Genomic DNA, 25,361 nt, shown 5'->3' with positions numbered 1-25,361 from the left:
GATTTGTTATCCCTCTCAACCCCATTCTCCCACCTTCTCCTCTTAACCTTTGCAGTTTTAGTATTATTAGAGTAACGATTTAGTATCCAAATTCTGGTGTGTACATCAGGTCTGCGAGGATTTCAAAACATATCATACAACATTGTGTCTAGCTGGCACCAAGCTTGCATGAGACGTTTTCTGTATAAACATCTCACTGCTACTAAGTTGTAAAACATCATTTGCTGCTTCATTTGGCAGTTAAGATAATCATTATGTATCTTTTTATTATGAGTGGGGTTTAAAGACTTGAGGGGCATCACTGCATGTGTGTGGCAACAACATTCTTGCGAGTGCCAACTTGAGCAGGCACCCAATAGGTTTTCCACCTCTACTCCAGAAGATGATTGTGAGCTTCTCCCTGAACCACAGAGTCTATTGGCCGTAATTATCTATGGTACGATGTTTACTTTGGTATTTGGTAAAAAGTTTTTGGTGATGCGTTTGATATCAAAATATGCCAGAAAGAAAAAGTATGAAGAAGAGAGATACAGAGCTTGTACTATTGGCAAAAGCCTGCTTTGACAGTAAATTATAATGTAGAAGCTGAAGCACAGGTCTCAATTGTGCCAATTTCCTCAAAGGTTCTTCCAGTGATAGTTCAATTAAAAAGGACATCATTGCAGAAGATAGATTCTCTATTAATTGCCAGAAGTTGTATGGAATCGGAAGTGCCTTTAGATTTCAGGAAATTTTCATTGTTTACCTTTAAGTATATATGCCATGTTCTTAATGTAAACACTACAAGAAATAGGTTTGAAATATTGGATCCAACATCACCTAGATGAGGAGGAAACCTTAAAATATAGTTCTTTTTAGAGAAAACATAGTTTAAAAAGTGATGAAATGCTAGGTCAAGTAGTGTCTGCTGAATTAACGTTTCAACTCTACATCAACATGAGAAATAGAGATATGCCAAGCTTTAAGAGTCAAAGGGGAGGGAGGATGCAGGACAAAAGAAAGTGCTGAATAGGATAGATGGAACAAGAAATTAAGTGATAAAAGAGATAATGGGACACAGCAAAAGGAATAACAAAATTATTGTAATCTCCGTTTAGTCCAAAAAGCGTGGCACAGTCCTGAGGAGTCATTGGATCGAGTAGAGGGAGAGTGACTTTAAAAGTGAGAGGGGGCTGTTGGCACATTTTGCATGCTACAGTTCCTGACGAGACATTGGACTGGGCATAATTAAGCACTTGGCAAAGACCAATAAAAAGAAGTTAGATCTAAGCAGAGCAGCCGTTATGTGGGAGGGACAGTTTTGGAGTGGAGAGTTGAAGCTTTGGCTCATCAAGGCTTAGGAAAGATATAGGTCATAGGTAGATTTTTTCTTTGTTATTTTTTCTTTCTTATTGCACAATTAGTGCAGTGGAGGTGCCAGACAAGATACTGGAGTGCACCCCTTGCAGGATGTAGGAAGGCAGGTAGACCTCCATTATCCCTGACAACTACACCTGTAAAAGTGCATCCAACCACAGTTTCAAACAGACCATGTTAAGAATTGGAGTTGGGTGAGCTCTGGATCATTCAAGAGGCTAAGGGGTTGATGGAGACAGCATATAAGGAAGCTAGTTACACCCAATGCGCAGGACACAGGTAACTGAGTGACCATCAGGAAGAGAAAGGAAATAAGCAGTCAGTGCAAAGTATCGCTGTGGCTGTTCCCCTCTACAACAGGTATAACACTTTGGGTTACTGTTTGGGGGTGCAGGGATGACCTAGCAGCAGAAAGCTACAGTGATCAGGTCTTTGGTACTGTGTCTGGCTCTGCGGCTCAGAAGGGAAGGCGGGAGAAGAGGTGAGCTGTAGCATTAGGGGATTCATTGGTTAGGGGAATAGAAGGGAAGTTCTGTTGGATGTTAATTTATTCCCAGGTGCCAGAATGATGGACATCTTGAATTGAGTCTACAGCATTCTTCAGTGTGAGGGTGTGAAACCAGAGGTTGTGGGCCACGTTGGTACCAGTGACGAGGGTAGGATGGATGATAAGGTCCTGCAAAGTAAATTCAGGGAGTTAGATGCTAAGTTAAAGCTCAGAGCTTCCAGGGTTGCGATCTCAGGATTGCTACCTGTGCCATGAATGAGTGAGGCCTCGAATAGGAATATCATACTGTTTAATATGTGGCTAATGAATTGGTGCAGGAGGGAGGACTTCAGAATTTTGGATCATTGGGCTCTCTTTCAGGGAAGGTGGGAACTGTACAGAAGGTACGGTTTACAGCTGAACTGGAGGGGGGAGCAATAGCAGGAAAGTTATTGCTAGTGCGGTGGTGGGTTTAAACTAGAGTTGCAGAGGAATGGGAGCCAGGGTGCTAGAGCAGATAGAATGGTTGTGAAAAAGGATGTTGTTAAACCTACATGCAAGATCAGGAATCCAGATGTTGAGCATGGTGGGACTAATGTTCTGAGCTGTGCATATTTCAATGCAAGGAGTACTGTAAGAAAGGTGAATGGGTCTAGGGCATGGATCAGCACGTGGAATTAAGACATTAGTGAGACCTGATTGTAGAAGGGGCAAGACTGGCAGCTCAATGTTCCAGCATTCTGTTGTTTTAGATGCGATTGAGCGAAACAGATTAAAGAGAGAAGGGTGGCATTACTAGTCAGGGAAAATATCACAGCAGTGCTCAGTCAGCACAGACTGAAAAGCTCATTTAATGTAACTTTATGGGAAAAATTGAGGAATAAGAAAGGTATGACCATCATAATGGGATAATATTATTGACCACCCACAGTCTGCGGGATTTAGAGGTGCAACTTTGTAGTGGGGTTGTGGACTGTTGCAAGAAACTTTAGGTTGTGATAGATGATTTTAACCTTCCACATATTGACTGGATTCCCATACTGTAAAAGGGTTAGATGGGAAAGAGCTTGTTCAGAAAAGTTTCCTTAATCAGTACATAGAGTCCCACTTAGAGATAGGAAATCTAGTATCGCACTACTCGGGAATGAGAAAGGGCAGGTGACAGAGCGTGTGTAGGGGAACACTTTGTATCTAGTGATCATAATGCCGTTAGTTTCAGGGTAGTTATGGAAAATGATAGGTCTGGTCTTCAGGTTGAGATTCTGAATTGTCTGAGATCTGAGGAAGCATTAGAGTTAACCACATTGGGGGTCAGGAGTCGCACATAGGCCAAACTGGATGGAAGGCCATTGGTGAATCGCACAACATTTTACAATGGTCTGATAGTTTCATTGTTGCCATTTCTGAAACCAGCATTTTGAATTTCAGAAACACTTAATTGAATATAAATTTCCCAGTAAGTGTGATGAGATTTTGAATTTGTGTGAAATAATTTTCCTCTGAGAATGGTGAATCTTATCAGTAGTTAGCTCAGCTTCATGCTCAAGGCACCACAAGATATGCACACTGAAATTTCACATCTATTCTTTTGGCAGTCTAGTCAAAAGGAGTATACTTATTTTATGATCACATCTCACTGATATTATATAAAAATTATAATACTACATCTTATGCAGGATGTCATTACAGAAATAAATTACATTACATCTTGATCTTTATTTTTAGATTAAGCAAGATAACTGGTCAACTATCAATTCAACGTAAAAGCCAATTCATGCAGCGACTTCATAGCTATTGGACTTTAAAACGACAGTCAAGAAATGGTGTCCCACTCCTTCGGAGGTTACAGTCCCATTTGCAGTCTCAACGGAATGCAGAACAGGTATGCCTAGGCTTTATGTACATAAGCAGCAAACATATGGTTGTTGTCTGGTACTGACAGTTTGAAAAGTAGAATAAGGACCTAATAAACTGGGCAAACTATCTTGCCAGTCTTGCAGCTCGAGTTGATCATGTGCTGCAGTGGATTCTGGTTAATTGGGACCAGTATATTTTGGCCCAGTTAAGTAGCTGCCTCAATTAGCTGAAGTTTCTTGGAAATAGTTTTAAAAAAAATGTAAAAAAGACAGACTACAGTTTAACAGAGTAAAACTTACGTAATTAAATGAAATACAGAACAAATTAGAACACTCTCAATATAACTACAGTGCTATAAAACTGTATTAATTTCTAATAGTTACTGATGGAGGAATTCATCCAGTGTACACTGCCACGTTCTTTTGATTGACGGAAATTGGACAAAATCAGTGCAGCCACCTATTGCAGATAATGGACTACCTTCATACAATGCTTTCAACGATTGCATCCCCCAAATCTTTATTTTCTTTGTAACATTCAAGATGATTGTCAATATCTTCAAATTCTTAATTGTGCTTAATTCTTAATTCTTGTTGAAATAGTGAAATTATTTCTTTTTCACCCCTGGCCGTTTCTAGCATCTCCAAGCCTGCATGCTTGAAACTGCAGTGAGCAAATAATTCTGAATTGTCTTACTGCTTATTTCTCGCCAACCATCAGTGACAAAAATCACTGCTTTTTGAACACAAGCATAAGCAACTGACTATTTAAAAATTGGTTGCTCTAAGCACAGTGTAGTGTCTAACATCTACACAAGTGCATGTGACTGGCACTAGTTATAAACTGCTGGCAGCAATCTCTTGTCCTAATTAAGTGGCATAGTGTCCCAAATCAACAAAGGGAATCCTGGCTATTTTCTCAATTAGATTTTGTTCTTTAATTGGCTGCCCTGATTAACCAATTAACCAGAATCCATTATACTTGTTATATGTAATATTACATTAACAAACAAAAAGTTTTGATGCTTATTTAGAACAAATATAGATTTGGATCATCTTCCTCTGAACCCTATTGCAAAGGCAGCAACAATTCATATGGAGATGATAAACACAAGTGATTCTGCAGATTCTGGACATCCAGAGTAACACATACAAAATGCTGAAGGAACTCACAGCAGGCCAGGCAGCATTAATGGAAAGAAATAAAGTGTCCATATTTCAAGCCAAGATCCTTCATCATATGGAAGTACCCATGCTTAACTCTTCTCACTTCCTCTTCCCTCATTTGATGACAATCACTACCACAACAATCAATGCTAAAACTGATTTTATGATCCACTTATCCATTTGTTTGCTTAAACAAGAAACAAGGAAGTATTTAAAACACCTTTTTTTATTTTTAGAGAGAATCAGAGGAGAAAAATTGTGCACTAAAAGAGCAGCTGAAATCATGGCAGCGACTACGGCATGACTTAGAAAGAGCACGGCTCCTGGTGGAGCTAATTCGGAAAAGGGAAAAACTAAAGCGTGAGGAGGTTAGACAACTCTTGAAATTTCATTTTAAAACCTGCCACTGGTGGTAATGGATTGTATATTTGTTATTGTGCTGTGTGATTAGTTTCATTTTGAATTTAAAATTATCTGCATCTTCACAGATTACACACCCAGTTTCAAAATGGGTCAACTGTCGGTAGATGGACTCCTGCTCAATTTTGTATAATGTTGCTAATGTCTGAGCACTACAGAGATATATTTATCAATGAAAGGCCAAGAGGGTTAAGCCTCTTCCTTTTAAAAGTGAAGGCTGAGAGAGATGGTTTTAAAAAGACAGGAGCAGGCTAAGTTGCAGAGCAGACCAACACCAAAGGCTATATATGAAAAGTGCAGAGTACAAAATCAATTGAGTGTGGAATTTAGGAGTACTTCTTTGTCCAAAGTGGTGAATGTAGGGACCAAGTTCAAGTTCAGTTTATTGTCATTCAATAGTACACATGTCTACCGCCAAACAAAACAACGTTCCTCTGGACCAGGTGTACAACACAGTACATATATCTCACACACATAAAGTAATATTACCACAAATAAATTAACAACTAGTAAGGCGCATTTACAATACAAGCTAAAAGAAAACAGTATTATACAACCGGTGCTTCATAAGTGATACCACCTGGGTGGTGGCAGGGAGTTCAGTAGTTTTATGGCCTGGAGAGGAAGAAGAAGTTTCTCATCCCAATGGTCTTTGTCCTTGTGCTACACTAACTTCTCTCTGATAGTAGTGGTCAAAGAGATTGTTGGACAGATGGGAGCATTTGGAATAAGATGGATGAACCCATGGTGCGATTAGAGATTGGTTGCTATGCCATTTTTGGGCATCACTTAGTTGTGGCTGAAAGGAGTCCATAGCTGGGAGCTTATCATCAAAGGATATATTTTGTATCAATAGGTCAGGCAGGAAGGCATAGGTGATGGTGTGACTCTTGTTAGTAACAGATGGAATTATGAGAATCATCTAGGCCTCCAAATATGTAGTTGAGATTGCAAAGGAATGGAAAAGGCATGTAATAAGGGTAATGTCACAATTGGAATGGGTACTTCAATATGCAAGGGGATCAGGAAAATTGCATTGGTGTCGGATCACAAGAGGGAATTTGTTGAATGCCCTTGAGATGGCTTTTTAGAGCAGCTTGTGCTTGAGCCTGCTAGAGGAAAGGCTATTTTAGATTTGGTGTTATGTAGGGAGCTTAACGTAAAGGAACCCTTAGGAGACAGTGATCATAACGTGATTGAATTCATGCCGCAATGTGAGAGGAGAAGCATTGTCACATGTATCAGTATCACAATAGAATAAAGGGCATTACAGAGACATGAGAGAGGAGCTTGCCCAGGTGGATTGGAGGAGGATACTGGTGGGGATGACAGCAGAGAGAGGTGGCTGAAGTTTCTGGGAATAGTTTACAAGGCACAGGATATATATGCCCCACAGAAGAAGTAGTTCTCAAATGCAGAGCTATGCAACCATAGATGGCAAGGGAAGTTAAGGACTGCATAAGAGCCAAGGAAAGGGCGTATAAGGTAGCAAAAGGGAGTGGGAAGTTGGATGATTGGGAAGCTTTAAAAGGCAACATAAAAAGCTATAAGAAAGGAAAAGATTAAATATGAGGGCAAACGAGCTAATAATTTAAAACTGGATACTAGAAGTTTTTCAGTTATATAAAGAGTAAAAGGGAGGTGAGAGTTGATATCTGACCACTGGCAAATGATGCTGGTGAAGTAGTAATGGGGGACAAATAAATGGCAGATGAATTTAGTGAGTACTTTGCATCGATCTTCACTGTGGAAGACACTAGCGGTGTGCCAGAGATCTGTGAGTATCAGGGAGCAGAAGTGAGTGCCATTGCTATTACAAAGGACAAAAAGTGCTAGGCAAATTCAAAGGTTTTAAGGTGGATAATGGACCAGAAGGACAACATTCCAAATTTCTGAGAGTGGTTGCTGAAGAGCTAACAGATGCATTGGTCATGATCTTTCAAGAATCACTTTATTCTAGCAAAGTCCTGGAGGACTGGAAAATTGCAAATGCCACTCCGCTCTTTAAGAAGGGAAGAAGGCAAAAAGAAGGAAGTTCTCGGCCAGTTAGCCTAACCTCAGTGTTTGGGAAATCTGTAAATGGAAACTTACCTGAAAAATCTGTTACGAGTTCTTCGAGGAAGTAACAAACCGGGTGGACAGAGGAGAGGCTGTAGATGTCATTTGATAAGGTGCCACAGATGAGGTTGCTTAATAAGATAAAATTCTTTGGTGTTACAGGAAAGATACTCCATGGATAGAGGAATGGCGGACAAGTGGGAAGCACTGAGTGAGAATAAAGGGGGACTTTTCTGGCTAGCTGCCAGTGACTAATGTTGTTCCTCGGGGGTCAGTATTGGGACCGCTACTTTTCACGTTGTTTGTCAATAATTTAGCTAATGGAATTGATGGCTTTGTAGCAAAATTTGCAGAAAATACGAAGATAGGTGGACGTGTAGGTAGTACTGAGGAAGCAATGCAATTGCAGCAGGCTTAGACAAATTGGAAGAGTATGCAAAAATGTGGCAGATGTATAATAATACATTTTGGTAAAAGGAACTATTATCTGAATGGGGAGAAAATTAAAACTTCCAAGATGCAAAAGGACTTGGGAGTCCTTGTGCAAGACTTCCAGAAGGTTAATATTCAGGTTGAGTGTGATAAAGAAGGCAAATGCAATGTTGGCATCTATTTTAAGTGGAATAGAATATAAAAGCAAGGAGATAATGCTGAGGCTTTATTAGACACTAGTCAGGGCACACATGGAGTATTGTCAACAGTTTTAGGCCCCATATCTCAGAAAAGATGTGTTGTCTTTGGAGAGGGTCCAGAGGTGGTTCATGAGGATTATTCTGGGAATGAAAGGGTTTACGTATGAGGAGCATTTGGCAATTTTGGGCCTGTACTCTGGAATTTAGAAGAATGCCGGTGGGGGGGAGGGATCTCATTGAAACCTACCAAATGTTGAAAGGACTAGATAAGCAAGGTGTGGAGAGGATGTTTCTTCTGGTGGGGGTATCTGGAACTAGAGGGCATGGCCTCAAAATTGAGGGGTAACCTTTTAGAACAGAAGTAAGGAAGAATCTTTGTAGCTAGAGTACATGGAATCTATAGAATGTGCTGCCATAGACAGCTGTGGATGTCAAGTCTGTAGGTATATTTAAAGCCGAAGTTGGTAGTTTCCTGATTAGTAAGTGCATCAAAGGCCATGGCAAGAAGGCAGGTGTATGGGGTTGAGTGGGATTTGGGATTAGCCATGATGAAATGGCAGACCAGACTCGATTGGCTGAATGGCCTAATTCTGCTCCTATATCTATTGTCTTCTGGAAGAGATCATTGACAATAAAAATTACCACTAGCAATAGTTGCAAAAAATAATGGAAGGCGAACTGAGCTAAATGAGTTAGAAATGAATTGTGGCATTTACTGTTAGAATTAGATGGTAGTGAAGGAAGGCTCATCAATTGCATAAGAATCACTGTAAACTATATTTTACTGTGGATCTCATTTGTATCAGATCATTTGTTTAAATGACTAGTTGGCAGAGGATCCTGTGTGGAAATGCATCATTCAATCCAGCATTATTGTTTGATCATCGTTGTCATCCAGCATTTTCTATTCACTGCTCTTTTATGTTGCAATGTCTGCAATATTCATGGTAAATTTTGAACTATATTGTTTTGTTGTGATATCTAAGGAAGAAAAAGTGAATTTCTACTGCTTCCAAGAGGAGTGCCATCTAATGGTGGTATTTGGTTTTGCTAATTAACACTATTATTGACTAGTAAACAACATTTGGAGGTGAGATTGGCACAGGTAACCAAAGAGTGAACATGTTTATGTTTCTCTTTGCTGTGTAGATGTATTTTCCCTAAACAAAGTTGACTCATTTTGGCGGACTTTGAGGTTCATGCTGCACATTTTCCCAGATTCTGGTTGCTCTTTTTTTTGCTGTTTGTGAGCAGTTTGATTGGGGCAATTGATGCAGATCGGAGTGCTTTGACAAAGAATGGCCTTGTGACCTGCCATTAGCAGGCAGCGCAGTGGTGAACTGAACTAAACTGAATTTTACTGGTTTGATTTTTGATATTCCACGTGTTGTTTGCTTGCTTTATGCCATTTGCACAATTTGTTCTTTTTGCAATGGGTGTTTGTTGTTTGAATGAGTTGCATGGTGTTTCTTTGTTTTGTGGTTGCCTGAGGGAGGATGAATCTCAGCTGTATTCTGTATACGTACTTTGATAATAAATGTACTTTAAATCTTTGAATCTTTAATTACCAGTTCTTCAGTGGACATTAAGTACTTGCATAGATGGTCACTTTAAGGCCTGTGTTAGGCATTCTCCCAGTCCTTGAATGTAACTAATGTGGCATGCTCTGAATTTAAAATCTAAAGATATATCTGTTGTATGCCAATTTACCTCCTGGTGTTCCATTCAGACAATTCCCTGTCTGTTACTTTATCAGTCCTGTACCTACCTGAATGTATGTACCAAGTTGTATCTAGGCATTGATGAAAGAGCATTTTGTTTTTAATCAGGAAATGGGGTGTATGCATTAGGTAGGGGTGTAGAATAATTTATTAAGGAAAACTTTCAAAGTATGTATGGATAGTTAAGCAAACTATTGTTTCAAGAGTATGACGGTAACCACGAGAAAACTCTTAAGATTTTGTCATGGGACTCTGTGAATTGAAAAATATACATTTATATATTGAACATTAGTCTGTACTTTATACTAAAATTGTTAAAATTATTTTACAAAGATGCAAGAATAAACTAATTTGGAAGAAGGTGGGCATTCATTATATGATTGAAAATTGAGACCCCACCAATACTGGAAGTCTGACATCAAAACACAAAATGCTGGAAATATTCAGCAGGACAGGCAGCATCTTTGAGGAGAAACAGAAGATTTTCTGATTAGAGATCATGGGCCTGAAACATTAACTCTGTTTCTCTCTCCATAGATGCTGCCAGATAGTCTGATATCACTAGCATTCGCTCTTTTTTCTTGTTGTTTGACATCTATGTCAAGGATTTGGATAAAAAATGTACAAAGCATGGTTAGTAAGTTGGCAGATGACACCAAAATATATGGTATAATGAATGGAAAATGAAGAAGGTTATCAAAAAATTACAGGGGGATCTTGGATCAGCTGAGTATGGGAAATAGAGTTTAATTTGAATAAGTTCAACGTGATTCATTTTGGAAAATCAAATCCAGGTGGAAATTTCACAGTGAACAGCAAGACTGGGGAATATTATAGTCCAGAGGAACCTTGAAGTAAAAGTACATGGTTTCCTGAAAATGGATCACAGGTGGACAGAGTGATGGATAAGGGCGTAGATTATAAAAGTTGGGAGCTCATGGTGCAGTTGCACAGGACACTAAGGAGGCTGTATTTGGTGTTTTGTATTCAGCTTTGGCTCCCCTGCAATATAAAAAAAATGTTATTAAACTGGAAATTTGCAAGGACACTGCCAGGACTTGAAGGACTGAGTTACAGGGAGAGTTTGACAGGCTAGGACTTTATTACTTGAAGCATAAGAGACTGAGAGATGATCTTACCAAAGCGTATAAACTTATTAAGGACATAAATAGGGTGAATGCACTTAGTCTTTTTGTGAGGGTGAGGGAATCAAGAACTAGTGGACACATTTTGAAGGTGAGAGTGGAAAGATTAGGAATTTAAGGGACAACTGTATTACACAAAGGATGATGTGTATGCGGAGTAAGCTGCTCGAAGAAAGAGCTTGAGGCATGTCCAAAAGTAGCTTTTAAAAGACAGTTGGACAAGTACATGTATTTGAAATGTGAAGAAGGTTATGGGATAACACAGGTAAATGGGACTAGTTTAGATGGGCCATCTTAGTCAGTATAGATCCGTTGGGCTGAAAAGCCTGTTTGCATGTGTGAGACTCAATGCTAGCTTCAATTTTGAGCGAGAAGTAAGATTGCAATTTGAAAACTTTGATTAGGATGTTGAAAATAGTGTGCTACTACTACAGGATAAAGGGCATTGAATGCTTTTAAAGTGTACATTTGAATTAAAAGATTCACCCATTTTATTCATGGACATTCATTTCTGATTGATATCCTTCTGGTTTGGTTGTAACCCAGCTCAAGATACAGCAATTTGCTATGGAACTACAGCTAACTCCCTTCCTCATCCTCCTTCGTAAGACGCTAGAACAGCTCCAGGAGAAAGACACAGGGAATATTTTTGGTGAGCCTGTGCCTTTAAAAGAGGTATGTTGCTTGAAGACTAGTTAATATTTGGTGATACTGGTTTGAGTGAATTCTGAACTTCTGAATGTTAAAAGATTTTATCTGAAATTTAAGATTGATTTTCATTATAAATTATGGTCAGGTTCCAGATTATTTGGATCACATTAAAAAGCCAATGGACTTTCAAACAATGAAAAAACAACTTGAAGGCTATCAATATCGGACGTTTGACCAATTTGAGGAAGATTTTAATTTGATTGTGAACAACTGCTTGCAGTACAATGCGAAGGATACGATATTTTACCGTGCAGCAATCAGGCTACGAGACCAAGGAGGTGCAGTACTGAAATATGCTCGCAAGCAGGCAGAGAAAATCAGTTTTGATTATGAAACAGGGATGCATGTACCGGAGCCAGTGCCACCAGAAGACACTGGTCAACTATTCTGGGAAGAAGGTGGGTGCAATTTATTAATTATACCAATGAATGTATATTAGTTAAGAATCTCTGTTGCGGAAAGTTCAGCTTTTGTAACTTTTGAGTTTTAAATTTCAGTTATTTACAAAATTGTCTGATCAATTTTATTTTTTGTTCTACTTTGTAGCCCTGTTTTAAATTCTCAGGTCATTTCTTCACTTCTTAGCAGTTAGAAGATTGTACTTGTATGCAAAAGCCAAGAAAACAAGTTCAGTGTTATAAATTAATTTTATCCTTCTTCTGTCCATCCTTTGATGGTGCTGCTTCGTGATGATATACCTTACTATGGAAAGCTGAAGTGAACTAGACATAGATTTCACTTGTGAAGGTTAAATTATAGAGACTCATTTTGTCCTTATCAAATTTTGATGTCCAAATATTTTTTTCCTCCCTTGTGCAAGGATCATGATGAAGTCCTGATGATGGGTCTTGGTCTGAAACCTCAACTTTTTATTCCTCTCCATAGATGCTGCCTGATCTGTTGAGTTCCTCCAACATTTTGTGTGTGCATTACAAGGCATGTCAAAAGCCTTTCTGCCATTATCACAAATGAGTTCATGCCTTATAGTTCAAACCCACACTGAGACCAGCTCAGTCAGCACACACCAGAGGCCAAATCCAGGGCATTCCCTATATCCATAATTTTACTAGACTATTCATTAAATTTCGGGCTTAATTATTGAAGAGAATATTTCTTGATAGTAGCTTGACTCAGTTTACAACATCATTAAATGAAATAATAAAAAAAATAAAAAACCAAATAGTATTACAAAACTGCATGATTGAATATTGAGTTTTAAAGTAATTTTTTAGATACAGGTTTCCCCCGCAGTCCGAAGGTAGAGCGTTCCTATGAAACTGTTTGTAATCCGGAATGTTGTAAAGCGAAGAAGCAATTACCATTAATTTATATGGGAAAATGTTTTGAGCGTTCCCATACCCAAAAAAATAACCTACCAAATCAAAGCATATAACACATAAAACCTAAAATAACACTAACATATAGTAAAAGCAGGAATGATATAATAAATTTACACCCTATATAAAGTAGAAATATTGTAGGTACAGTGTAGTTTCACTTATCAAACTTGGGAAGGCAGCGAACCAAAGTCGATTTGGAGAAAAAACATCGGCACATACACGCATGCGCAAACAACTGCCCGCACAAGGCTTCACGGTCATTGTAGTCTTTCTCGGGGTAAACACACATATAAAGCAGGCATCTTTTTTCGTAAAAGTGAAAATCCTCTTTGGTTAGCGAAAACAGGTACTAATGTAAGTCTTTCGTAACAGCCAGCTGTCGTAAATCAAACTTTCGAAAAGCAGGAGCCACCTGTATTTGGATTTTTGAAAAATATACCAATCTCCAAACCCCTCACTACATATGAAGGGTGATTGATAAGTTCATGGCCTAAGGTAGAAGGAGGCGTGTTTAAATTCAAACTTTCTGCATTTTCACTCAAAGCGTTGGACTGTACGTGCATATAATGAGAGCTGTCTAACACATCTCCTTCTACCTTCGGCCACAAGCTTATCAATCACCCTGCTGTGGAACACCTGGAGGTCCAAGACGGTCTCATTACATGCACATGAAGCTCAACTCTTTGAGTGAAAATGCAGAAAGTTCGACGTTAATAACTCATCTCCTTCTACCTTAGGCTACAAACTTATCAATCACCTCTGCTGAGGACCACTTCTACAAAGAAGGGATCCATATGCTCTGCGATTGCTGGACTAAGTGTGTACATGTAGGAGGGGACTATATTGAAAAATAAATGTGCTAGGTTTTCTAAAATTGACTTCTTCTACCCTAGAACACGAACTTATCAATCACCCCTTGTATATTCAATTAAAATAACTTTCAATATGGTCGCAGTGTTACAGATGTGTATGTGATTCAAGTTCTAGTCTATGATACTGACTTCAACCTTGACACTGAAGGAATGTGGTAATTAATATAACTATTCTAGACCAGAATTGGGAAGTTTGGCAAAGGTCTATAATTTCCTGCTGGAAGGGACTTGTGGATTATGCAAAAACAAGTTTAAATTTCCAGACTGATGTTGCTGTGCCCTACACGAGGAAATCTGCAGATGCTGGAAATTCAAGCAACACACACAAAGTGCTGGTGGAACACAGCAGGCCAGGCAGCATCTATAGGGAGAAGCAGTGTCGAAGTTTCGGGCCGATACCCTTTGTCAGGATTAACTGAAAGGAAAGATAGTAAGAGATTTGAAAGTAGGGGGGGAAGGAAAATGTGAAATGATAGGAGAAGACTGGACGGGGTGGGATGAAGCTGAGAGCAAGACAGGTGATTGGCAAAAGGGATACAGAGCTAGAGAAGGGAAAGGATCATGGGACGGGAGGCCTAGGGAGAAAGAAAGGGTGAGGAGAGCACCAGAGGGAGATGGAGAACAGGCAGAGTGATGGGCAGAGAGAGAAAAAAAACTAAATATATCAGGGATGGGGTAAGAAGGGGAGGAAGGGCATTAACAGAAGTTAGAGAAGTCAATGTTCATGCCATCAGGTTGGAGGCTACCCAGCCGGTATATAAGGTGTTGTTCCTCCAACCTGAGTGTGGCTTCATCTTGACAGTAGAGGAGGCCATGGATAGACATATCAGAATGGGAATGGGACGTGGAATTAGAATGTGTGGCCACTGGAAGATCCTGCTTTCTCTGGCGGACCGAGCTTAGGTGTTCAGCGAAACGGTCTCCCAGTCTGCGTCGGGTCTCACCAATATATAAAAGGCCACACCGGGAGCACTGGACGCAGTATACCACACCAGCCAACTCACAGGTGAAGTGTCACCTCACCTGGAAGGACTGTCTGGGGCCCTGAGTGGTGGTGAGGGAGAAAGTGTAAGGGCAGGTGTAGCACTTGCAAGGGTTAAGTGCCAAGAGGAAGATCAGTGGGAAGAGATGGGGGGGGCATTAATGTTTGGATGACAATTAAAAGGGTCAGGTGTTGGGACTGCAGGTGTGGGTCAGGCCGTTTCAATTCACTGCTCCACTCTGCACTAAACTAAGGGTCAGTAGGTACACTCTTCTGTGGACTTCATAATGCTATTTGCTTGCATGTAATTTGTTTGCATAATTTGTTATTTTTTTCCCCCTGCACATTGGGTGTTTGACAGTCTTTTTTTGTTAATTTTTCTGTTTCTTTGTTTCGTGACTACCTGTCAGGAGACAGATCTCAAGGTTGTACAATGTATATATAATTTGATAATAAATGTACTTTGAACTTTGACACTTGTAGGTTGCCCAGCACAATCCTCATCGATTTCATTTGATGCAAATTACACATTTCACTGAATGTTTTGATGTTTGAATGTACGTGACAAATAAAGCTAATTTATCTTTCTTTCTAAAAGTGCATTGTCGAAGACCTTGTGTTACTGCTTTATTAATCTTAACAGCTCAGCTTGAAGAATTTTGTTAATGTGGCTGAGTCACATCTTTACAGTACTATCCCTCACAGTTATTATTTTTCTTCCTAATTTCTTTCTGTCTTTCTCATTTTCTCCTGCACAAATAATGTCTCTGTTTTGATCACTGTGTCTTAACAGAAGTAGATCGGCTGTTGGTCACTGAGAACAGATCACATATGCCATTGGAAGAACAATTGAAGGTACTTCTCAATAAACTGGACACCATGGGCTCCATTAAACAGAGCAATGGAAGGTCACGTCGGGCTAAGCTCTTGAGAAAAGAGGTTGCTATGATTCGACGGAAACTTGGTCAGCATAGAGAGCAAAATGCGGGATCAGAGCGGCATGGCGTACCAGGTCGAGGGTCTACAGCCGGACTTAACCCATCGGGAAAAGATGGGCAGACGGACAGTGCTGCTGAGGAAAGCAGTAGCCACGAGACTGGAAAAGGTATGGATGAAAAGAGCCTTTAATTATCCGCTTTATTCACCTGAATCTTCAGAGAAATAATAAAAAAAATAATTGGCTCAGGCTTCAAAAATGGTTCTGTGAATAGAAGCAAGAGCTACATTTGCTGTAGTTTGGCATGGAGACTGCTTAGGTTTTGAGAAGGCCAGTCTCTTGGGATTGAGTCTTGGAACTTGCTGGTACTGCCTGTAATACAGTATGTGACTCTAAAGGTTGCTTGTTTTTAATAGACTAGCATTCATCTCGTAAATTAAATGCCTGTTCCAGGTTAATACTTTGTAGTCTTTTTAAAAGCAAATGGCTTCTTCAGGTTTTTCACCTAATTTCAGATATTACATTTGATAGACATTGGCATATTTAACAACACATGCTAAAATGCTCATTCTCAGAGCTTTTCATGATTTAAAGTTTTCTAGTTTAGCTTTGAGGGAGCAGATATTTCACCATGTAAATAGAATGGAAGGACATGCATAGCTCTGCTGTTAATAAGGCAGATAACGTGCATTTATGAATTGAAATTATACTCAACGTACATGTACTATTTAACAGTTATAAGATTTTAAAGTTTGGCAAGGGGATATGTTCTTGCAAAAGTTTGGGACATTATTTACAAATTGATTTTCGGGCTCATAACCACTGTATCGCAATGTTTGAGAGGGATTTTAAGAATTTATCTCAAAATCTGTATTAAAGGTAGGTTTTGATGATTTGGTTCATTGTTTAATCCAGGTTGCCACATTCATAGGCAGAGGAGGGTTTGATTTTGCATCTTCCTCATTAAGTGACTTCAAGTTTATTGTTATTTAACAATAAACCGCCAAACGAAACAACATTCCTCCGGACCAAGGTTTACAACACAGTAAATTTAACTCACAACGCATAAAGTAATATTACCACAAATTAATGAATAAATAATAAAATATATTCCAGAAGATTGACATTTATCATCAAGTGCATTAACAGCACAAGTTTTAAAAAGTAAACAGCATAACGCTACTGGCTCATAAGTTTTGAGTCTTGGGTAAGTGACATGGAGTTCAGTAGTCTCACTGATTGGGGGAGGAAGCTGTCCTTGTCCTTCATCATCCATGTCACACTTAGATACTGTTGAGAACTGTCCATGTCCTTCAAGGGAAGCAGAACACTGGAAGCTTTCCTTACATTTGTTCTTGAATGAGTTCCTTGTTTTGATGCAGGCTTTAATCCATTTGCTGTTGAAGTTGAGTGTTGAAATACAACTGAGTTCTGTTGCATATCAGTGAGTCTTGTAAGATGACTCTCTGGTTAAAGTGGATCCTACAACTTAGCTGCAGACTGCTGGTAGTGCTTGTGAAATTATGTTAACCCTTGTTTGCTCTTGGCACCAAACTTCTGTAGGTCACTCCACAGTATGTTGTGGCAAACTTTCTTTCCGTAGGAGATCACTTTGAATATTATTGCGGGCATTCCACTGGGCAGCTGGCAGTAAATTTGAATGATTTTTTTGATAATTTTCTAGAATTTTTTTCCCTTTGTAACTCCATACTGAATCAAAATCTTACTGGTTTTGGATGACTTTCGTAGAAACTTTTGCCATTATATGCTGTTGTGAAACAGGAATGTTGGCTCAGTTCTATCAAACAAGGAAAATGTTCAAATTTATCGTCATTCAACCATACACATGTATACAGCTAAATGAAACAAAGTTCCTCTGGAACTAAGGTGTGCAACACAGTACATATATCACATACAGCATATGGAATAATATTAACAGATACTTAAAATCTGTAGATGTATAAGTTGACACAAAGGGCATATACAACATAGCATTAAATATACAACAGTATAATTCTAATGGCACTGCCATAAATAATATGTACTGGGTAGTATCAAGGCATTCAGAAGTCTCCTACCCTGGGGGAAGAAGCTGTTACCCAGCCAAACAGACCTTGTTCCTACTGTAGTACCTTCTGCCTGATGGTAGAAGGTCAAAGAGATTGTGGGGTGGATGGGAGGAATCCATGACTATGCTAAGGACTCTGCAAGCCCAGCGCTTCTGGTATAATGATCCTCACAGCAGTCCTCACAATCTGTTGCAGGGTCTTGTTTGTTGTGTAGATTTTTTTTCAAAAGAATAATAATTTTGGAAGGTTTTACAAATTACTACTTAGTCAATCAAAGTTGATTGTACGATTTGAAATTTCACCTCAAGGATCACAAATCTTTGGCTTTAACTTGATTGCCTTCAGCTACTTTGCCTTAATCTTTCCTCTGCAGGTCTTGGCACTACTTCCTCGTCAGCATCAGCGGCAGAAGTTGGTAGACGGACGAAGTTCCTTTTCACTGCAAAATCCAAAAATAAATGTGTAGGTTTGCCTAAACGGCCAGGGCGACCACCAAAACATCGTGAATTTCAGGTCCCGCCAAATCAGAACAGCAGTCCTCAGAATCCTGCAGCAGCAACCCAAACTTTGACAAGGTCCAACCAGCCAAGGAAGCGAGGCCGTAGTCCGAGCACCACCTCTGAAAGTGATAGTGATAAATCAGCTAGTGGCAACGCACACATAGGTAAAGAAGGTCCTTGTTTCAAATGCTTCAAGCAGATGTTTGTTTCAATGCTAAATGTATGAATGCCTGAAGGTAATCTTGATTAAATAGTTTTGTCTTAATGGTTCAACAGCCTAAAATGTTAATCTGCATTCATAGTAGAGAGGTAGAACATTTTAAAATTTATTTTATGTTTCATTTCCTTCTGGGGGATGTATTGTTGAATCAGCATTTTCATGGACAGAATTTGAACCGGTTCTCAATTTCCTTTGTGATGGATTTCTGAGAGGCTCTCACCACTTAGTGTCTTGCCACTGTGGTTGAAGCTGCCTCACATGACAGTGAGCCATGTAGTTCCCATCTAAAGCATACTTCTGTTTGTTTCAGCCTAGCTTCTTGTGAATCTAAACAAGATGACTATAATTTGGTGTAAATTGGTAACCCGTTGTTACTGCCTGGATTATTTCACAAGTGAAAACTGAAACCCGGACACCTCATTCTTCAGCTAATAATAAAAATGCTTATACTGAACCAACCAGACTCTACCCATTCTTGAAGTACATAAAGTTGACATTAAATGCAGAAGGCAGAAAACAAATGTGCTCTCTGATATCTAAAAGAAGAATACACAGAAGAAATCCTTAATGCTTAGCTTCTCATGTACTGTGAAATCTTTGTTTTTTTTTTCCTTCAGTTCTCTTTACTTTTTTAACTCAAAGTGCTTATTTGATATTCTTAATATGGGAAGCACGTTATGGAATGTTATTTTCCAAAAACTAGCTCATTTATTTATCAACACAGGTATGGGTATTGTAGAACCATGTGAGCAACTAAGAGGAAGAAGTCCACCAGTAATGAATCCTGATGAAGGATCTTGGTTTGAAATGTTGACTCTTTTTTTATTTTCATAGATGCTACCTGACCTGCTGAGTTCCTCCTGCATTTTGTGTGTTACAGCAAAAATAAGTTGTGTGTTCAATATGATAGTAAATCTTTTCATTCTGCTTTGTTTTTCAGGGTTGCCAACAAATGGGTTTGATGGGGGGAGCCAACCTGTGAATGAAAGTTTCCGAGTGTACCGGAATGAACGAAGTCTACCACGTAGCAGTTCAGACACAGAGTCCAGTTCCAGCACAAGTAGCAGCGCAGCTTCAGATCGCACCAGGTAATGGTTTGTTTGTACATTCAGTGCTGAGGTATTGGGTAATTGTGAAATTCAGCAACTTGCTCTGCCATTACACAGGAATTAAATCCAGTTCAAGTATGCAAGCATTTCCTCTCAACTCAAATGCAGACATAATACGTAAATAGTATGAGCTGAATATAATGGCCATAAGTGTGCTACAAATAAATACATGAAATTCTCATTCAAAGCAATAGACCAAAACATTATGAACTTTGCCAGGAACAGAACTGTCAACAAGGTGCTTCCTCCACTCAGCATGTCCTGGACTTCTGCGTTTGCATGTTGCAATACAGAAATGAAGGATGTACTGTTGGTTGGGTGTCTATTTACTTGTCTCGTACTCCATTGATGGATTTCCTGAGCTCCAGGGCCAGGCTGTGAGGTCAGATGTACTATATGTCACTGCTCAGCTGGTATTTCTAATGCTGAATGGAAAGGTTGGTGTTTTGAGGTTTTCTTCATTGTTTAAATTAATTAAGATTCTATATTCAAGTGTTTGTGACGTAAAAGGCCGTATTTCATCATATGAGGAGCAGTTTTCCTCTTTGGAACTTCTTACAAGGTGACGGATAGAGAGCCTTTTAGACAACCTAGATAGATTCTCCCTAAACAAGAGGATGTGAAGTTCCTGGTATATGCTGGAATGTGGTTAGCCTAATTACGAGGTTAACCATGATCTTATTGAATAGTGGAGAGGGCTCAGGAGTCAGAATGGCCAACTTCTATTTCAGGTAAAGGTTCATAAACAGAAGGTATTATAGTTAACAGACAAAATAAGATATCTAGTTATTCAGTTCATCAATGTTTTACTAATTTATTTAATGATGTGATTAGATGTATTATGAAGATGCTGTTAGTTGTTACAAATAAGCATATATTTTAAATGCACAGAATTCAAATTACCCTTGCACAGAGCAATACTCTCAGTAGCCATTGTATTAGGGGCTTCCTAATAAAGTAGCCACTGACTGTATGTTTGTGACTTTCTGCTGCTGTAGCCCATCCATTTCAAGGTTGTGCATTCAGAGACGCTCTTCTGCACACCACTGTTGTAATGCATGGTTATTTGAGTTACTGTCACCTTCCTGTTAGCTTGAACAAGTCTGCCTGTTTACCTCTGACCTCTCTTTAACAAGGCATTTTCACCCACGGAACGACTGATCACTGGATTTTTTTTTGTTTCTGTTTTTGTTTCTGTGTTTGTGAACTCTAAGCGACTGTTGTGCATGAAGATCCCACAAGATCAGCAGTTTTTAAAATACTGCTGCTTGGCATCAAAATCATTCCCGGCCAAAGGCACTTAGATCACATTTCTTCTTCATTCTGATGTTTGGTCTGTAAAACCACTGCATGTTTTTATGCATTAAATTGCTGCCACATGATTGGTTGATTAGATATTTGCATTCATGAGCTTGTGTACCTAATAAAGTGGCCACTGAGTGTATATTGCAAAGGAGTGGAGAGTGAAAAATACTGTTACAGTGTATTATTGATGGACTCCAATGTTAACAATATATTAACGATGCAATCTATTAATGATGTAGGCTGAGTCACAATGCTAATTATTTCATGTAATATTACTTCTCTATGGCAGACAAGCTAATCATTGAATTATAGTGGTTTTTCCTTCCATGCAATCATTGCATGGCTGGATTAATATGGGAAGGGCAAATTAGTTTAAATTTAATCTTTGTATCTCAGCATATTACCGCAGATTTCACGAAAGCAACACTTCGTGCTATCTCAGTGTAAGCTTGTAGAAGTAATGTGTATTTTCATATTTTCTTACAATGTGTGAGGAACATTTGATGGCTCTGGGCCTGTACTCACTGGAGTTTAGATGAATGAAGGGAGATCTCATTGAAGCCGATTGAATAGTGAAAGGCCTAGATGTGGAAAGGCTGTTCTAGGACCAGAGGGCACAGCCTCAGAACAGAGGTCAAGAGGAATTTCTTTTCCCAGAGAGCGGTGAATCTGGATTTCATAGCTACAGGTCACTATAAAGGCCAAGTCATTGTATATACAAACCCCATTTCCAGAAAAGTTAGGATATTTTCCAAAGTGCAATAAAAATCTGTGATATGTTAATTCATGTGAACCTTTATTTAACTGACAAAAGTACAAAAAAAAAGATTTTCAATAGTTTTACTGACCAACTTAATTGTATTTTGTAAATATACACGAATTTAGAATTTGATGGCTGCACCACACTCAACAAATGTTGGGACAGAGGCATGTTTACCATTGTGTTACATCACCTTTCCTTTTAATAACACTTTTTAATCGTTTTGGAACTGAGGATACTAATTGTAGTAGATTTGCAATTGGAAATTTTGTCCATTCTTGCTTGATATAAGACTTCAGCTGCTCAACAGTCCATGGTCTCCGTTGTCTGATTCTCCTCTTCATGATGCGCCGTACATTTTCAATAAGAGATAGATCTGGACTGGCAGCAGGCCAGCCAAGCACACGCACTCTGTGTCTACAAAGCCACGCTGTTTTAACCCGTGCAGAATATGGTCTGGCATTGTCCTGCTGAAATAAGCATGGACGTACCGGGAAGAGACGTCGCCTTGATGGCAACATTTAAAATCCTAATATAAGCCTCAGAGTCAATGGTACCTTCACATACATGCAACTCACCCATGCCGTGGGCACTGATGCACCTCCATACCATCACAGATGCTGGCTTTTGCACCTTTCGCTGATAACAATCAGGATGGTCGTTTTCATCTTTGGCTCGGAGAATTCGACGCCCATTTTTTCCAAAAACTAGCTGAAATGTGGACTCATCTGACCACAGCACATGGTTCCACAGTCTTTTGGTCCATCTGAGATGAGCTCAGGCCCAGAGAACTCGCCGGCGTTTCTACATAGAGTTGATGTATGGCTTCCTCCTTGCGTAATACAGTTTCAAGTTGCATTTCTGGATGCAGCGACGGACTGTGTTAAATGACAATGGTTTTCCGAAGTATTCCTGAGCCCAGGTGGCTATAATTGTCACCGTAGCATGATGGTTTCTTAGGCAGTGCCGCCTGAGGGCTCAAAGATCACACGCATTCAACAGTGGTTTCCGACCTTACCCTTTATGCACTGAGATGTCTCTGAATTCTCTGAATCTTTTCACAATATTATGTTCTGTAGATGTTGAAAGACCTAAATTCTCTGCAATCTTGCGTTGAGAAATGTTCCTTTTGAACTGACTAACAGTTCTCTCACGAATTTTGGCATAAAGGGGTGAGCCATGACCCATCCTTGCTTGCAAAGACTGAGCCTTTGATGGACGCTACTTTTATACCCAGTCATGATACCTCACCTGCTACCAATTAGCCTGATTAATGTGGAGTCTTCCAAACCGGTGTTACTTGAATATTCTGTGCACTTTTCAATCTTATTTTAACTCTGTCCCAACTTTTGTTGAGTGTGTTGCAGCCATCAAATTCTAAATGTTTGTATATTTACAAAATACAATTAAGTTGGTCAGTAAAACTATTGAAAATCTTTTCTTTGTACTTTTGTCAGTTAAATAAAGGTTCACATGAATTAACATACCACAGATTTTTGTTTTTATTGCATTTTGGAAAATATCCCAACTTTTCTGGAAATGGGGTTTGTATTTAAAGCAGAGGTTGATAGGTTCTTGATTAGTAAGGGCATCAATGATTACAGGCAGAAGGCATGAGAATGGGTTTGAAAGGGATAATAAATCAGCTGTGATGGAATGGCAGAGCAGACAGTGGGCTGAAAGGCCTCATTCTGCTCCTCTGTCTTAAGGTCTGTAGACAGAGGCCATTCGGCCCACCAAGTCCATTGTGGTTCATAATTTCTCCATCAGTCTCATTTCCTGATATATATCTCTGTAACCCTATTCTCTCTTCTTTGCCATCAACTACTGGCGGATCCTCCCACCAGTCATCAGCACCAATTAACCTGTTAACCATTGTCCTTTGCATTATGAATAAAGCACCTGAGGAAACCCATACGTAGCTGAAAGAAAGTACAGATTACACATGGGTCAGGACTGAACCTGAATCACCAAAGTAGTGTCCAACCGTGAGAGACAAGTAAAGTAGTGAATTAATGTAAGTTAGTATTTATCAAACGCTTTTAAATAGGACTTCCAGACTCTGTAATAGATTCTTCCCTCAGGCTGTGAGACTAATGAATACCCTGCCACCACCATGTCTCATCACTAGGACAGTAAGCTGTTTACTGTATTCTTTACTGTTTACCTGTGCTGTATGCATTTTGAATTATATTTTATTAACTTATTTATGGTAATTTTTGGTTTATGTGCTCTGTGTGTTATATATTTTGCAGGTGCACCATGTTCTAGAGGAATGTTGTTTCATTTGGTTGTATATGTAGTCAGATGACAGTAACTTGAACCTGACAGAAGTGTATCCTAAAATTTATCACTTTTCTTATACCAGCACAACCCCTTCAAAGCAGGGTCGAGGGAAGCCTTCATTTTCCCGAGTTAATTTCCATGAGGATAGCAGTGAAGACACATCTTGTACAGAGAATGAATCTTATCCAATCGGATCAAGCAGGCATGCACATGGTGGTGAGTCCATTTATGGAGGGGGTAAAAAAGATTTACTATTTGTCACTTAAGTTCTAAAACGTTTTCTTTCTGTCAAGTCATAAACACAAACGGTGCTGACGAGCAAGGAAGATTAAAGTATTTTCTCAATGAGGTAGGTGAAGAGGTAATCAAGTAAAAGTGATATGTTCTAGCAAGTCTGACATCCACAGTAGTATTTTTAGTAGCAGAGTATATGAAAAAAGGCATGGATGTGCACATATAGTGTGTATACTGACTGTGTAATATATTGTGTGGTGTATTAAATGTGCTGCATGGTTTCTTATAATATATAACAACATGTTGTAAGAAAAGCAATCTTCCATATGCATCAAAAATGTAATTTCAATCTGAAACAATGTAAGACCTAAAATTTTACTTTAAGGCCAATATAAAACTTTGGGACAACAGCAATCACTAGATTGCTTGAAGAATCAATCACTGGAAGAGGTAGATCAGTTTTCTGATTACAGATCCATTTAGTATTTGCAGCCATGAGGGGAACACATTTTTCCTCTTTGGAGCAGATGATATACATGATTTCTGTTTTTAACATTTTTATGTTGTTACTGCAACTTCCAGCAATTGTTTTTTTTAATAAACTTGTATGTGGTTAACATATGGTTGAATTACTCTGGCCAGTTCAGATGATCGGATATTTGTTTTTCGGCATGATCTTTCCTCCCTTTATAATGCAAAAAATATCAGACCATGTATTGCTAAGGTCAACCTTCTTAGTGTCGTATCAATTGGTGGAAAAAGGTAAAATTTAATTGTGGGTGAAGCTTAGGATGTAACTGCAGTCTCTTTGGTTTCTAGCCTTGTTGTGAAGATATTTCAAATTCCAAACGCAAAGATCCTTCTTTTGCATGTGTTACGTGGACTTTCATCGTGGGTCCAACTTGATTTTGCTTGAGAAGAAGTTCAAACATCAGTCCAGCTGCGACTTTTATTCAAAATATTGATAGCTCATGATTTTTATTTTCAGCTATTATTTCCTAGTGCCTTCTGTCTAGTGTGCTCCACCAGTGGGTTTACTCATTTTAACTTTATTATATGTGGACATGAAGACAAGCACAATTTTGAATGTAGCAAGCCAATTTATATTCACTCAGGTTCAAAATGAATGATTAACAAATTTTAAATGTATTTTGATGCAGTCGGGATTTCTGCTTCTTGATACAACTGCATAAA

The 25,361-nt window shown here is 39.0% G+C and overlaps 1 protein-coding gene across 2 annotated transcripts in view; it reads left to right on the top strand.

Moving 5' to 3' along the window:
* The window catches only part of LOC132378060 (peregrin-like), a 55,497-nt gene that overhangs the window by 12,489 nt on the left and 17,647 nt on the right, over positions 1-25,361 (top strand). Inside the window, exons 3-10 of one of the 2 annotated variants that reach the window (XR_009506878.1) lie at positions 3,569-3,725; positions 5,103-5,234; positions 11,389-11,517; positions 11,639-11,951; positions 15,541-15,852; positions 18,127-18,417; positions 19,414-19,561; positions 24,016-24,282. Coding sequence is in view for 1 of the 2 variants with exons in the window: in XM_059944730.1 (XP_059800713.1) it covers positions 3,569-3,725; positions 5,103-5,234; positions 11,389-11,517; positions 11,639-11,951; positions 15,541-15,852; positions 18,127-18,417; positions 19,414-19,561; positions 24,016-24,149 (1,616 nt within the window). In the remaining variant the exon portion in view is untranslated. The remainder of the gene's footprint in view (positions 1-3,568; positions 3,726-5,102; positions 5,235-11,388; positions 11,518-11,638; positions 11,952-15,540; positions 15,853-18,126; positions 18,418-19,413; positions 19,562-24,015; positions 24,283-25,361) is intronic. The other variant, XM_059944730.1, reaches the window with a different exon arrangement.

Source organism: Hypanus sabinus, chromosome 19 (genome assembly GCF_030144855.1).
Source record: "Hypanus sabinus isolate sHypSab1 chromosome 19, sHypSab1.hap1, whole genome shotgun sequence".
NCBI lineage: Eukaryota > Metazoa > Chordata > Chondrichthyes > Myliobatiformes > Dasyatidae > Hypanus > Hypanus sabinus.
The sequence above is the reverse complement of the archived record's forward strand: the minus strand, read 5'-3'. Positions and strand labels throughout refer to the sequence as shown.